The sequence below is a fragment of the Diadema antillarum genome, unplaced genomic scaffold (genome assembly GCF_040938485.1).
Source record: "Diadema antillarum isolate AM-2024a unplaced genomic scaffold, OU_Dant_1.0 seq00000687_RagTag, whole genome shotgun sequence".
NCBI lineage: Eukaryota > Metazoa > Echinodermata > Echinoidea > Diadematoida > Diadematidae > Diadema > Diadema antillarum.
This window is the reverse complement of record NW_027271592.1, coordinates 248,127-264,663: the sequence shown is the minus strand read 5'-3', so window position 1 is coordinate 264,663 and position 16,537 is coordinate 248,127. Positions and strand designations below refer to the sequence as shown.

The 16,537-nt window shown below is 36.4% G+C and overlaps 1 protein-coding gene across 1 annotated transcript; it reads right to left on the bottom strand.

The window, feature by feature from the left end:
- Positions 1 to 1,008: 1,008 nt before the first annotated feature.
- Positions 1,009 to 16,250, bottom strand: LOC139737232 (uncharacterized). The gene is made up of 6 exons (XM_071647907.1): positions 15,884 to 16,250; positions 14,934 to 15,050; positions 14,354 to 14,467; positions 13,495 to 13,611; positions 12,922 to 13,013; positions 1,009 to 1,074 (listed from the first exon to the last, which is right to left on the bottom strand). Exons 2-6 carry the CDS (start codon positions 15,007 to 15,009, stop codon positions 1,009 to 1,011), a joined length of 465 nt encoding a protein of 154 aa, XP_071504008.1. The 5' UTR covers positions 15,010 to 15,050; positions 15,884 to 16,250.
- Positions 16,251 to 16,537: the final 287 nt, after the last annotated feature.

Genomic DNA, 16,537 nt, shown 5'->3' with positions numbered 1-16,537 from the left:
AGTACACATCAGTGAAGTTTGAGGAAAAATCAGGCTATCCATTCAAAACTTTTTTTAGAATTTTGGTGCTGCCATTGCTGGACAAGAAGACTGCATGAATTCATGATGTCACCGTAGAATAATGATATTGAGAAAATATAAAGAGAATTGGGCAAACTTTGATTTTTTTAGCTTAATGGAAGAGCACTCTATGAGAAGGCGGGGAGGGGGGATGTGCACTTTTCGTACAAAATGAAAACTGTGGCATTCTCTGTATTTTCTTATTGCCCTACTGTGACATCACAAATTGTTATCTTATCCAGCAATTGCAGCACATGGATATAACCCAAACTTTAAAAATTGATAGATTTTAAATGGATTGTCAGATTTTCCTTGAACTTCATAGATGTATACAACCTACCACTGATGTTTCTACATTCACTATAAAAAGTGGGAACCAGAAAAATCACGTTATAGGGTTTTGTATTGTCCAACCTCCCTATAATGAGGTTCTGCTGTGTATATCTGGGGTAAATTCTCCTTTAATCAGGAATCAGAGTTTTGCCCAATCATGTTTTTATATTGATTCCCAAGAAGTGATGAGATTGTGAACGAATGTTGTGCAATGTGTGTCCTGATGTGCATGTAAATCTTCACATGCAAATCCACTACCTCTGTGGTCTTGCAGACTCAGTGCTTTATGCTTTAAACCTTTTCAGGTTTTAGGGGGTCTTTTGTTTTTGTTTTATTTTGCTTTTGTTGAGGTTGTTTTGACTTACATCATACAACATAGAATTTATATCTCATTTGTATAAGGTGAGATATTGAGGGTGAGTTAACTTTTTTATGTTTTATTTATTTGCCTTCTTCCCTCAGTTGTGATTACTGGATGTTTTTAGAATTAAATTGGATACATGTATCAGAAAGTCTAAAGTCTTGGTTTAATACATGTATGACTCTTTCTTGCAGTGTCAGTATCAACATAGTGTATATAGAGTGAGATATGCCACATGTAGAATTATGTAACCCTTAAACGTTGTTTCCATCCCCACTTTTGTGAGGGAATTTCTTGCTGATATCACACTGAATATTAGCCTGCACAAAAAAAAAAAGAAGGAAAATTACACATGTGAGCCACCAAAAACACCATGCTAGTGTTGTTTTGGATTTACAGTATTTCATTTGGCCACTAGTGCTGTATTTACACCATGCTCCCGGCGGCCACGGCAGCCCCGTTTGCCCGAAATGTAGTGCGCATTGTTTGTCTTCAGTCCTGTTTAAAACATGTAGCTATCAGATGCCCTTCTCACGGCATCTGGTCAGGCTAGACTACAAGATATTTTCCATCGCGTCCCACTACGGACTGCCTCCAAGTTTTGTTACGCCGTGTTACGTGCCACCGCGTTTTGTTGCGTTCACCCTGTTTTATTACGGCAGGGTTTCTCATTAGTACCGGGACTGCCGTGGCAATTTTAAACAGAGACTCCAACCCCAAGCATCTTCTGATCTGGAGATTCTCCCGCCTGAAACCCCTAGCAAACGGGAGACTCTAACTTGATGTGCGCGAAGTTCCTTGCTGCCTGGGTCCAACTCTGGGGTCCTAGATGTTATCTCGTGCTATCTAAGCCTTATTTTACAACATACGATGACACAGAGTAAGAAATCATTTCAAGCAGGTGAAATTAAATCTCAAGCGGGAGAAGAGGAGATTTTGCAAAAATGGGCTTTCGGCGGGAGATCTCCCGTTGAAAGCGGGAGAGTTGGAGTCTCTGAATTTAATTAAAAATCTGACATGGCATCCACGGCAATCACAAGCTGCCATGTCTCCCTATCCCGTCCCACCATGTTGCTTTACGTCCATCACGTTTTGTCCACGATGGCCTGAAACGTGACTACTGTGGCCGGGAACATGGTGTAAAAGCGAGATAAGGAATCACTTTATTATAAGAGCAAGCTTAGACCTGGTAGCGTTGGGGATTCCTTGATGACTATATGGATTCGAGCTTCATTCACTGCCCACCAAGGCACTTTCGAAAACATCGCAAACAGTGTCCATCAGCGAATAGAATATTTGCATCAAAGCTTGCGCTCATCGGAAACGGTCGACTCCAGTCGAGAATCTTCGGCTGTGTGTGTGTACTTTAAAGGGATTGTATAGTTTTGGTTGAGACCTAATTTCAGGTTTCTAACATCTTTTGGTGAGATAATGAGAAGCCTCTTATGAAAAATTGAAAGAGCATGTAATTCTATGAGGAATTCAACGTTTATTTGATGAAAATTGGTTTTGAAATGGCTGAGATATCCAAAAAAGAGTGATTGTAATAAAGTGTGAGACCCACACTTTATTGCGATTGCTTTGTTTCACTTTGTTTTTGGATGTTACAGTCATTCCAAACCCGATTTTCATCAAATAATCTTTGAATTCCTCTTAAAATGGTATGCTCTGTACTATATTATTAGTGTTTTCTTGGTATCTCGCAAAAAGTTAAAAGCCCAATTCTCATCTCCACCAATACTGTACTATCCCTTTAATAGAGAGAGATCAGTGATAAATCTGTACCCAGTTCGTTACGTGGATTCTCAAATATAGCAGTCGAGCCAGCCTTCCCACACCATATGGTATTCCACACCATGGTATATGGTACTTGGTCCTATAGGGAGCAAGCTGCCGATGGCTGTTAATCACCCGTCCTGCCCATTATGTTGAATGTTGCATTCATGAAGGATGGACGATACAAGTTATAGACGCAATTCTTTTTGTTCTGAATTGGCAGGATGTCATTATTTTCTCACAAGTTAATTGGACTGACACAATGTGTCGAATGGGTCATTAATAGCTCTTTTGCTTCAAATTTCTGCTTATTTATCTGTTTGTATTGGGGTTTGTTTGATTCTAATTGTTTAGTTAGATTAAATTGACCGCTAAATTTGCACACTCGTATCTGCTATTACGTATTTCCCCCTTTCCAGCTCCTCTGGTATTTTCCAGTCCCTAATTTTGTTATACTTCAAGAGAATTCACCTCGAGTGTAATGTCCTCGATACTGGAATATTCAGTGTGTCTTGTTGCATGTCTATAGTCGTGTGTGTGTGTGTGTGTGTGTGTGTGTGTGTGTGTGTGTGTGCGTGTGTGTGTGTGTGTGTGGTGTGTGTGTGTGATATTTTTAATCATCATATTATGCATAGACGAAATGAAAAAAGTGAATATAGATGAAATGACATTTATTAACAACAAAAGCCTCATCAATAATCATACTAGTTGTTGAAAAAAATAAAGGTAACAATCGCAATTGCATTGTGAATATGAAAACTGAAAAAAAAAAACCGCCGAACAAAATGCGTATACATTGTATACCATGGCAACAGGCACTGGCAGGTGATACACGGCCTTGGTCTAATATCAATGTGAGAAAAGCCTCTGCACAAATAAAGTACATTAATGTGTATGAAGATATTTCATCTGAAATAAAAAGCCTCCTCAATAATTGTATGTATACGAGCTGTTGAAAAGCATGCATGATATGCTACATTATATAGCAAGCTGTGGGACACGGTCATGGTTTAATTCCAACGTGTCTGCTTATCAACTAGAAATCCCTCTGCAAATATAAACATATAATTACTAGATGAAACGTATTTCATTCAATCCATGAACAAGTTTTATCTACATACTGAAGAGAACACAGAGAATTGTGGATATGAAAGCGATAATTCAGCATGCTACGTTGTGAAAAATTGAAAGCTGACTTGACTACTACAATAGGCACGAGATGGTACATGTACAATAAAATTTTACCAAAAGGTGAGACATAACAGTCGTGGTATAATTCCAATGTGTCTGCTTAACTAGAAATCCCTCTGCAAACATAAACATACAATATAACAATATAGATGAAACTTATTTCATCCAAAACAAAAGGCCTCATCATACCAGTGGCTGAAAGACTAAAGATTTAAAAAAATGTAGATATGAAACTGATAATTCAGCATAATATTATACGTTGTGAAAACGGAAAAAACGATGTTACAATATACTTCCAATATCTGTATCTGGTTGAAGGACCTATATAATGCCAACGCATGTTGACTAGTGGCTGAAAGACTATAATTAACATAGAAAATTTTGAATATGAAAAAGATAATGCAACCATAATTATAGCAACAGGTGCGACACGTGTAGTTATGGTCAAATTCGAATGTGTATGGTTAACTAGTAATTCCTTTGCAACATAAAGATATATGTAACAATACATGCAGATGAAACGTATTTTATCCAAAACAAAATACCTTATCGATGATCATACTAGTCGCTGAAAGGCAACATAGAAAACTGGGATTATGAAAACGGTAGTGCAGCACGCTATACACTGTACGTTGTGAAAACTGAAAAAACCCCGAGATGCTACCATAGTAACGGATGAGACACGTTTATGGTCTCAAACCAATGTTTCTGGTTAAAGGAACTATAACGTGAATAGATTCATTATACACTGATTCTCACTCAATATGGCCAACTAAATATCTAAATACGTGCCATATAGATTATGATATTTCAACTATTTTTTTTTTTTTTTTGGTCCAGATGTGACTTCGAGTGATTGAGATTGCCGCTGTCAAAATAACCCAATCCCACTTTTTTTTTAAATTAATTCAGAAGTTGTGAAGGTATGGAAGGAAATGCAGAAGGCTAGGAACTGTGAGCATTGAGCGGAAAAAACAATGACATAAAACAATAGGAATATTTTTTACAGAGGGTAAGACTACTGAAGAATTTGCCACGTACACATCCTCGAAAGAGGTCGTGTCAAGCTCGTTGCTTCTTTTCAAAACCTTGGCATGCCTTAGTACATGAAGGGAATTGGTTTACTTCAAACGCAGTAAGCGATGTCTGCAATGACACTCTAACAAGTTGGAATGAGCCAGCAGGTAGCATAAAATAGCAACAGATTGATATTTCCCCTTGTGATATTTGAGTATTTCTGATCAGACAACAAATTGTCAAAATACCCATGCAGTCGAAGGTAATTAATGAACATTTCGTTAAAGGTCTACAGTTTACAAATTAAAGATAGTGAGAGTAATTTTGATTTTACCTATATAAAGAAATTGATGTTTATACGAGACCAAAAAGCACGATATTACTTTACGAAACATGGTGATTTTCAGTTCATATTATTATATGGGGTGATATACGCTAAGGAACAGTTTTTGAATGCTGATTTTGCAAATTATCTGTGTTCGTTTTGTCAACTGTAAACGGAAACTTATTCACACTTATCCCTACACCTGTACCTTATAATGTCAGAGCAAGCCGATATCATGGCATTTTGTTATTGAGGTTTATATTGTCAAGGTAAAAGATATGGACTGCACGGATATCTATTTGGGATTACTTTTCTATAGTTTTAAGTGCGTGAATGATTTGATACTTTTGGTTTAAAAATGTAAGAGCAGAAAATGATTTTCCTTTGCGGGAAAAGATGCGGACTTTTTTTTTTAAAGTTCATCTGGAGGAGGGAGGAAATAGTAATAAAAACATGCAAGCTTGGGTCACATTGCATGAAGAAATGGGAACGGTGTAAATATTTGGTAATTTTGAGACATTTTTCTTTTTCCGAGTTTGGTAAGGAGAGTTACATATTAGTTCGAGAGCCTAAAATGGATCTCTCTCTCTCTCTCTCTCTCTCTCTTCTTTTTTTTTTCAGTTCTGACGTCCGGCCTGTTTTGTTGTTGTGTGTTTGCGTTTTGTTTTTGGAAAAGGATGATAGTAATAATGATGAAGATAAAAATGATGATGATGATGATGATGATAATAATAATAATAATAATATAATAACAATAATGATAACAATAATGATAATAATGATGGTGAGGGCGATAATGATAACAATAATAATGTCATTTCTAATAGCGCAGCTGCTATATATATTATACTCTACTGCGCTACAAGAGACTCGTGTCAGCTTGATTTCTGATGAAGTTACGTATATTCGTGTATAGTGTACTCATTACACTTGAGGATTAAAAATGTAATACTAATGAGGACAATGATTATTTTTCTTTTCTTCTGAGGCCCTTGTACGTTGAAGTTACTAATAGGAACAAGCCCTTAATGACCATCGGAATGTAATCGGGTGCATGTGTTGTTGGTGTTTTTAGCTGGGTTTCCAGCGATTTTTTTTTTTTTTTTATGATGAGAAGAAAATGGGATGGAATTCTTTTTTTGATAGCATCTTTTGGACAAACGGTAGAAACATAATGATATTTATTTCTAATTGTGTGTATGTGTGTGCGTGTATGTGTGTGTGTGTGTGTATTTGAACTTTTCTCTTGTTTTTTTTTCATCTTCTCTTCATGCTCTCGTCTACTAGTGCGCCTTGAGCATTCATTAATGGAAATGGCGCAATGACAATGTAATTATTATCATTATTATTATTATTATCATTATTATTATTATCATTATCATTATTATTATTATTATTATTATTATCATTATTATTATTATTATTATTAGGCCTTTGTGACAGTGATAGACAGGTTCGAGTTGACATATATTCGAAATGCAGAAAGATATCTATATTGGGATTATGGATGGGAAGGGATCCAATAAAAAAACAAAATGTTGTAATACAATAATTTTCATCTTGAAATGCCGGTATATCATTTTTCGATCTGGGTCAGAGGATGTAATTCCTACGCCTGAGGAAATTTGTAAGAAGATAATGGGATATATCGGGATGAAGAAAAAGAAATTGCTCTAAAAAGAAATAGGTTAGGATTACATCAAAAAGTGGGGTGTTTTGGGTATTTATGTAACTCTTTTGGGTTAATCTGTAGTTTCATCGTCGGTGATTATTAAACGAAACATTTTCGCAGCTGAAAATGATGTAAATTCAATTTCATGTAGGCCTGTGATTTGAAATAAATCAATAAAAATCACGGAAAATGTGTTGTGTGACTGTGTGGATGGGTGAATTTTCGTCAAAGTTATAGCTGCAAGTATTCATGTAACTCTTTTTTTCTAAGGGGGGGGGGGGTAGGGGGTAGGGATGGGATTTGTATATTTTTTTCTTTGCATCTACTAATTTATATGATTGAGTAGCATAAGTGAGTGTTATGCAATGTACTACCTGCCATTTTGTGTATTACAATGTATGTTTCTTTGTGAATATGATTTCATATTGTGCAAAAAAGTGTGTGTGTGTGTGTGTGTGTGTGTGTTCGTGGGTAAGAGAACAATTTTAGGAGATTAATATGATTAGGGAGGAGGGCCTATATGAAGTTTAGTGATAGGAATTAATGATATTCTCTTTAATAAGGAAATCGATTCTCGTTTGTTTTGTGATTTACAGTTTAATTTTGGTTACTGATTACATACTGTTTGAAAAGAAATACTTCATTAACGTGTCTTTCTTTTTACTACCAATGAACAGACAGTAATTATTTTGATAGCAAAGTGATATACAAATTAAGAAGTGTTATGTACAATTCGTAGGAGGAGAACGGAGTTGTATATATATATATATATATATATATATATATATATATATATTCATTCATTCATTCATTCATGTTCATTAATTCATTCATGTTTTATTTTCATTTCCAAGCAATATACATATAGGCAATACAAACGTCAAATGATAACATATCTTGTAATATATAGGCAGTGGCGTATCTAGGGGAAACGGCGCCCGGGGCAAGCGCGAAAATTGCGCCCCTAATTTCTGAAAAAGTGTTCAACCCCAACCCCATCCCGGTAGGGACTTTAAAAAAAGTCTACATGAAATGCTTTTTTCAAGCACTTAAAAGGGGTCTTTTGAGGGTGATTTAAACGTAGCGAATTTTGATAAATTTTGGCGAGCGAGCCGAAAATTTTTTTTATTTCAGCTTACAAAACATGGAATTCTTGCCATTTTTTGCTTATCAAATCTTACAATTCTAATCAAGATATAGTGACGGCCTTATAGATAACGATTTGTACCAACAAACTGAGGACTTAAAAAAAATACTCTAAATTAGTGCGCGCGAGTGGGCCGAAATTTGTATATTTCTGCGTCATCATCACGTTTTGTTCTCATCTCTCTTTTATATATACATATATATATATATATATATATATATATATATATAAATTTTGGCGAGCGAGCCGAAAATTTTTGTATTTCAGCTTACAAAACATGGAATATTTGTCATTTTTTGCTTATTAAATCTTACAATTCTAATCAAGATATAGTGACGGCCTTATAGATAACGATTTATACCAACAAACTGAGAACTTTAAAAAAATACTTTAAATTAGTGCGCGCGAGTGAGCCGAAATTTGTATATTTCTGCGTCATCATCACGTTTTGTTCTTATCTCTCTTTTTTTATATACATATATATATAAATTTTGGCGAGCGAGCGCAGCGAGCGAGCCGAAAATTTTTGTATTTTAGCTTACAAAACATGGAATTTTTGTCATTTTTTGCTTATTAAATCTTACAATTCTAATCAAGATATAGTGACGACCTTATAGATAACGATTTATACCAACAAACTGAAGCCGAAATTTGTATATTTCCGCGTCATCATTACGTTTTGTTCTTATCTTTTTTGATTTTTTGCGCCCCCCCCTCCCCGTATGTTCGAAACCGTTGGCGTCCTCTTTTGATCCAATCGGCGATCGCCTTCAGATCGAAAGAAATTGCAGCCGCTGCTCAGTGAAACATTTTGCCTGCTAAATATTAAATGACATGTGTGAACACAATAGACATTGTCATTTTGACCGCGTCGTCACGTTTTGGTCTTCTCTTCTTCTTCCTTTTTGTGATAAATTTTGGCGAGTGAGCGCAGCGAGTGAGCCGAAAATTTTTATATTTCAGCATACTAAACATGGAACTCTTGTCATTTTTTGCTTATTAAATCTTACAATTCTAATCAAGATACAGTGACGGCCTTATAGATAACGATTTATACCACCAAACTGAGGACTTGAAAAAATACTCTAAATTAGTACGAGCGAGAGAGCCGAAATTTGTATATTTCCGCATCATCATTGCGTTTTGTTCTTATCTTGTTTGATTTGGGGTTTTTTGAGCCCCCCCCCCCCCCCGTATGTTCGAAACCGTTGGCGCCTTTTGATCCAATTGGCGATCGCTTCAGAACGAAGAAATTCGTCGGCGACCATCCGAACCGTCGTATCTGTCAGCGGCGTGCGAGAACACGTTTTCGAGAAAAACGCGTTTGAAGTTTGGTGGTCCTTTGAAGTCTAGTGTAAAGAAATTTCTTGCTTTTATTCCCGATCTTTTTATATGAAAAGAAAGGCAAATTCCAGACGATTCGTATAATATATGTATTTAAAATCATGTATGAATAAAACTAATGCTACGTTCACAAAAAGAAAGGCCTCCGCACAGGAAGAGTCGAAAAACAGGTATACGACGGTTCGGAGATCGCACTCTCAGTACGCGCGGTCATCCGAACTGACGTATCGGGGTGATACGTCAGTTTGCTGAACGCGCGTACCGAAAGTGCGATCTCCGAACCGACGTATCCTATTCTTATAACACGCGCGTCTATGCGATATGCATGGTTACGTGGTATTTATCTGTAAAACGAGTGATTTCGTGCATATTTTTGTGTGAATGCAACTATTCTGTGTCATAATTTCATAAGATGTAGTACAAATATGTCCAAGGACTAGTTTTGGCATGCATGATGAAACACTGGTAGGGGAGGGGGAGATTCCTCTGCAGATTTTTTGTTTGTTTGTTTTGTTTTGTTTTTTTGACATGAATTACGCTTCAGGCATCAGACGAGAGTTCCTTTGATGTAAAAAACAAACAAAGAAACAGACAAACAAACAATCAAAAAACCCACTCTATGTTTAGGACACATTATCTTTGATCAGTTTGTATCTAATTTGTATCACGCAAAAAGTGGTTATACATGTATTGTGAAAGAGGTGGGGCCAATGAAATTATTGCTTTTCCATTGCAGCCTGCCTCTTCTTTTTCCTCTCATTTCATCTTCTCACTGCTCTCCTCCACCTCTTCTCTTTCCCTTCCAACGCTTTAACCCTCTCTCCCACTCTCCAATACTGTAAACAAAAACCAAAATCACACATCCAAGCCTTGCTATTCTTTGTGATAATTCATGCCGCAATCATGACTGCAATGACCTAACTTTCATTCTTTCTAAGCTGCCATGATGAATACTGTACATTTTAACCCATGAATAAAGATTTTCTTTTATAGCTTACATGCATGGCAGACATAATTCATGATCATTCAGTTGGGTAAAACTCAATTATCAGCTTGCTCATCAGAAATAACATGCAAAAAATTTACTTAGCCACACGTCTGTCTCACATTATTGTTTTTTTATATTTATACATGTATATACGTTCAGGACTCTGAAACAGATGCAAATTAATTTTCTACGCAGAAACATCCACACACACAAACATGGATTGTACTTGTTCACACAAATAATAAAAGGTGTATTGTCCTACAGACTTAAATGATATTCAAGTAGTACTATGAATATCATTTCACTTCCAATTATATATGCTGACATTTTAGTGTGCATAATATTATGATTTCCTCACGATATGAGGTCACAGTACATAGAAGAGAAAAACAAAACAAAACAAAGAAAGTGAGTCTTGAGACAAGGCTGTATTAAAATGCAGCAATATTTATTTCAAAATCAATCCATATATCCCATCCAAAAAGAAAAGAAAAGGAATGAACATGTCCTTAAATACAATGGTAAAATTTCATTAAAAATTTTTGAATTTACAGAATGATCAAGATGTCTGTGGTAAAATAGATATTGATTTAAATTCATTGATAATGAACATGTCCTTTAATACAATGGTTACATTTCCTCGAACATTTTTAAATGTGCAAATCAAAATGTCTTTGGTTACATAGATATTGATCTAAATCAATTGTTAAACCGATTTTAACATGAGAAAATTGTACACAATGCAGTTTATATTGAAAAACATTCTGAAACATTCATCAGATGGAAATGGCTTAAAGCAGAAGGCCAACTTCCTCCTAATATTAGTGAATCTCTAATAACTCAGGTCTTAGGGCTAAAAAAAAAGTACATTGTATGATTTGAGTTGTTATTACAAAATGTGCATGTTTGTGATTGTACTTTCATTTCGATATAACGGTAATATCTACGCAACGGTCCTACAGAAATCAAATCACATTTGGAAGGAGGAATAAAGCTGTTACATGTACATCTTTCACAGGAAAAAATATGACAATTATTGTTAAAGAAATATCAAAGCTTATTATGATATCATAGAATATTTAATAGCTATAGAATAGACAAATCATAACATGGCAAATTGTGGTGGGGAGATAGTGCGGAGTGATAAATTATCAAAAATTTGAATACATAGACTAAATTGCTTTTGCATGCACAAACAACTGTAGGCACCATAGGCAAGCAATAATTAGTGAGAAGTTGGTCAGAGCTGACATTTTGCTGGGATGGATCTGATGGTGCTTCATTGTTCAATTCTGGTACAAAGTGTGTATTGGTATCTCTTGAATGCAGTCCATGTCCTTGGTGATGCCAACTGGAAATGAAGAAAACAAAAAGGAAAACAAGATACATATGGTGCATAAATATTACATTTGTTTTATCATATTATCAAAAGACTGAATTTATCATTTCTTTGAAAGGACAAGATGTCATCCATTTTACAACTCATGGTGGATCAATGCGTGGACATATGGGGTGTAAGATGCCCTTATTGTTTTTGTTTTTTTGAACAAAATATCAACAGAGAAAACTGGAGGACGTGCGTGTGGTCCCCCCCCCCCCCCAGACACACACTTTACAGAATTCCTGGACCCACCACTGACAACTGCAAAAAAAAAAAAAAATGGTACATATTAGCCAGGATGCTACATTCTATGCTTGTGTATAGTTGATGTCATTCTTTTTATTTGTTATTATATGACAGCAATAGCATCATTTATTCCGGATTACTAATGGTTATTCCAACAAGATTGAGTCAGCAATATCTGGTTGGGTTTCCCGATTAGATTAAGTGCTTTACAAACACTCACCAGTGAGAAGTTGCAGGTCAGAGATGACATTCTGCGGGATGGATCTGACGGTGCTTCATTGTTCAATACTAGCATTGGTATCTCTTGAATGCAGTCCATGTCCTTGGTGATGCCAACTGGAAATGAAGAAACAAAAAGAAAAACAAATGCATATGGTGCACAAACATTTTATTTGTTTCCATCATATTTATTGAAAGATTGACTTTATAATTTCTTTTACTAAGATTAACCTTTTAATAGCACAATTTTCAGGTAGCCCTTTGTAAATGTCCACAAACAAGAATTTTTCTTTGCCCAGCAGAGATCGGACAGATTGGTGATCTGCATCAATGCAAAAGCAGTCAAACGGTACATGCATCCTCATTTGAAAATTGCTCATAGATTATCACTCAGCTTGGAAGGTCCAGGTACAAATGGCAGACAAGCTACATTCTCCAGTTGTGTGTTAGCCATTTGCTACAATATGACAAGAAGGATAACATGTCATCCAGATTGCAACCAGTGGTTAATTCATGTGGGGCACATCAGGTGTAAGATGCCCTTTATTTTTGTCTTTTTTTAAACAAAAGAAATAAACAGAAAAACTGGAGGACGTGCGTGTGGTCCCCCCCCCCCCCCCCCCCCAACTTTCACAGAATTCCTGGACCCACCCCTGACAACACAAACACTGGTACATGGTAGCCAGGATGCTACATTCTTTGCTTGTGTGTAGTTTATGTCATCCTTTTTAATTGCTATTAAAGTGTATAAGACAGCAATAGCATCATTTAATCTTAATTACTGATGGATATTCCAACAAGATTAATGCAGCAATATCTGGCTGGGTTTCCCAACAAGATTAAGGCTTTACAAATACTCACCAGTGAGAAGTTGGTCAGAGCTGACATTGCTTCGTTGTTCAATTCTGGTATTGGTATCTTGTGAATGCAGTCCATGTCCTTGGTGATGCCAACTGGGAATGGAGAAAACAAAAAGAAAAAGAAAATACACATGGTGCATAACTATTACATTTTTTTTTAAAATCATATTTATTGAAAGATTGACTTTATCATTTCTTTCAAAGGACAAAATGTCATCCAGATTACAACCCATGGTGGATCCATGCGGGGACACATAGGGTTTAAGATGCCCCCCCTTTTTTTAACAAAAAAATTAACAGAGAAAAACTGGAGGACATGCGTGTGGTCCCCCCCCCCCCCCCCAATTTGCAGAATTCCTGGACCCACCCCTGAAAACTGCAAAAAATACTGGTACATGGGAGCCAGGATGCTACATTCTATGCTTGTGTATAGTTGATGTCATTCTTTTTATTTGCTATTATATGGCAACAATAGCGTCATTTAATCTGGATTACTAAGGGATATTCCAACAGGATTGATTCCGCAATATCTGGTTGGGTTTCCCAACAAGGTCGAGGCTGTACTAACACTCACCATTGAGAAGTTGGTCAGAGCTGACATTCTGCTGGGGTGAATCTGACGGTGCTCCTTCATTGTTCAATACTAGCATTGGTATCTCAGGAAGGCAGCTGATGTCTTTTTTTATGCCAACTGTAAATGAGGAAAACAAAATATACATAGCCTATGTTTATTTTATTGTTTCTATCAGGTTTTTTTTAAAGATTGAATTTATCTTTTTTATATTAAGATTAACCTTTTAATACCACAATTTTCAGAAAGCCCTATTTAAATGTCCACAAACAAGAGGGGTTTTTTTGCCCATCAGCGGAGATCGGACAGACTGCTGATCGGCATTAATGCAAAAGTAGTCAAACGGTACATGCATCCTCATTTGAGAATTGCTCATAGATTAATTATCACTCTGCTTGGAAGGTCCAGGTACAATTTGCAGACAAGCTACATTCTCCAGTTGTGTGTTAGCCATTTGCTAAAATATGACAAGAAGGATAACATGTCATCCAGATTGCAACCAGTGGTTGATTCATGTGGGGCACATCAGGTGTAAGATACCCTTTATTTTTGTCTTTGTTTTAAACAAAAGAAATGAACAGAAAAACTGGAGGACATGCGTGTGGTCCCCCCCCCCCCCCCAACTTCACAGAATTCCTGGACCCACCCCTGACAACTGCAAAAAACACTGGCACATCGTAGCCAGGATACTACATTCTTTGCTTGTGTGTAGTTTATGTCATCCTTTTTTATTGCTATTAAAGTGTATAAGACAGCAATAGCATCATTTAATCTTAATCACTATTATGGATATTCCAACAAGATTAATGCAGCAATATCTGGTTGGGTTTCCCAACAAGATTAAGGCTTTACAAACACTCACCAGTGAGAAGTTGGTCATAGCTGACATTTTGCTGGGATGGATCTCCTGGTGCTTCGTTGTTCAATTCTGGTATTGGTATCTCGTGAATGCAGTCCATGTCCTTGGTGATGCCAACTGGAAATGAAGAAAACAAAAAGAAAAAGAAAATACACATGGTGCATAAATATTGCATTTTTAAAAAATCATATTTATTGAAAGATTGGCTTTATCATTTCTTTGTCATCCAGATTACAACCCATGGTGGATCCGCACAGGGACACATGGGGTTTATGATGCCCTTTTTTTAAACAAAAAATAAACAGAGAAAAACTGGAGGATGTGCATGTGTTCCCCCCCCCCCCCCCCCACCAATTTACAGAATTCCTTGACCCACCCCAGACAACTGCAACAAATACTGGTACATGGTAGCCAGGATGCTACAGTCTTTGCTTGTGTATAGTTGATGTCATTCTTTTTATTTGCTATTATATGACAGCAATAGCATAATTTAACGCGGATTACTAATTGATATTCCAACAAGATTGATTCAACCATATCTGCTTGGGTTTCTGAACAAGATTAAGGCTTTACAAACACTCACCATTGAGAAGTTGGTCAGAGCTGACATTCTGCTGGGATGGATCTAACGGTTCTCCTTCACTGTTCAATACTAGCATTGGTATCTCTAGAATGCAGCTGATGTCCTTTTTGATGCCAACTGTAAATGAGGAAAACAAAATATACATAGTGCATACATTTTACACTGTTACTATCCTATTTTTTTTTAAAGATGATTTTTAAAAAAAAATTAAGATTAACCTTTTAATACCACATTTTCAGATAGCCCTATGTAAATGTCCACAAACAAGAGTTTTAATTTTGCCCATCAGCAGAGATCTGACAGACTGTGGTGATCTGCATTAAATGCAAAAGCAGTCAAGCGGTACATGCATCTTCTTTCCACAGTCAATTGCATGTGATTATGAAGAATACAAAAACATTGGAAGTGAGGCACAAAAATAGCATTTGCTGATAGGCTTACAAACTCTTTTGTTACGTACAGGGCACCCGAATGGGGTCAGTAAGCCAAAATTCTTTAAACTCAGCCTTGCTGGCTACACACATAGATTTTCAGTTTTGCAGCAAAACAAGGCATTATGAAATTGGAAAAAGTAACCAACACAAAATACAAGCAGATGTGACACAGAAAAAGAAAAGAAACTGATAGAAGGTCTAATCTGTTCATTAAAGTTTTTTTTTTATTTTTTAGGCATAACACAAATAAACATAAATTAAGGCTACACAAGTACACGCTCATGTCTTCATTGTGAAAACTTGGTATACCAGGTTGTGCTGTCTATGAGTTGACACCATGAAAACCTTATATACCAGGCACTACTTCATTGCATTCATACAGTATGGAGTAAGCTACTTCTAACATTGCAGCACAGTTATGAAGTTATTAGAGGCATTGAATAAACACACACACACTATATACTGTCCATACTTTTTACTACAAGTATGTATTCGTTTGTGTGCGCACAATCTTACCTAAGTTCGCCAGGTAAATGTTGTCATCATCGTCATCATCAGAAGTATCATCTTAGTCACTGCTGTCTGCGGTGCTTGTGTTTCCATCATCGCTACTGCTTTCAGAATTCTTTCCCCCATACACAGCAGTAACTGTGCCTTTCCACAGTTTCCTGTGCCATCGCATTGACACACGAACTCCAAGTCGTGGGAAGCATGCCCTTCCTGAATTTCAGTTGATCAACAGCTACGGTATTCCTTGTACCATCTTTGTCCCAAAGGACTTCAACATCTGTTGGTTTCCCTGAGGACAAAGAGCTGTAACAAACAAAAACAAAAACATTCACTACAAGTGTATTAAAAATATATTTTTTAATTTTAGCAGAAATGTTTTACCTCAAGCCTATCTAGTGGTCTATTTTTACATTGATCATAAAAATGCAAAAGCACAATTCAACTCATATTATAAAACGGATAGAGGGCGAAGATCCCCTGTGCTTATGGTACTGCAAAACTACTCTCTAGAATGTGTGGGCACCTATAGCCTAGCTAGGCTAGATCTGACAATTGGAACATTGCGTTAAGACCTCAATTTATATATTTTACTTGTAAAACATCAACGTATTACTATAAGATATCACAGGAGGGGCTTACTCAAGTACTGCCCTCCGGCAT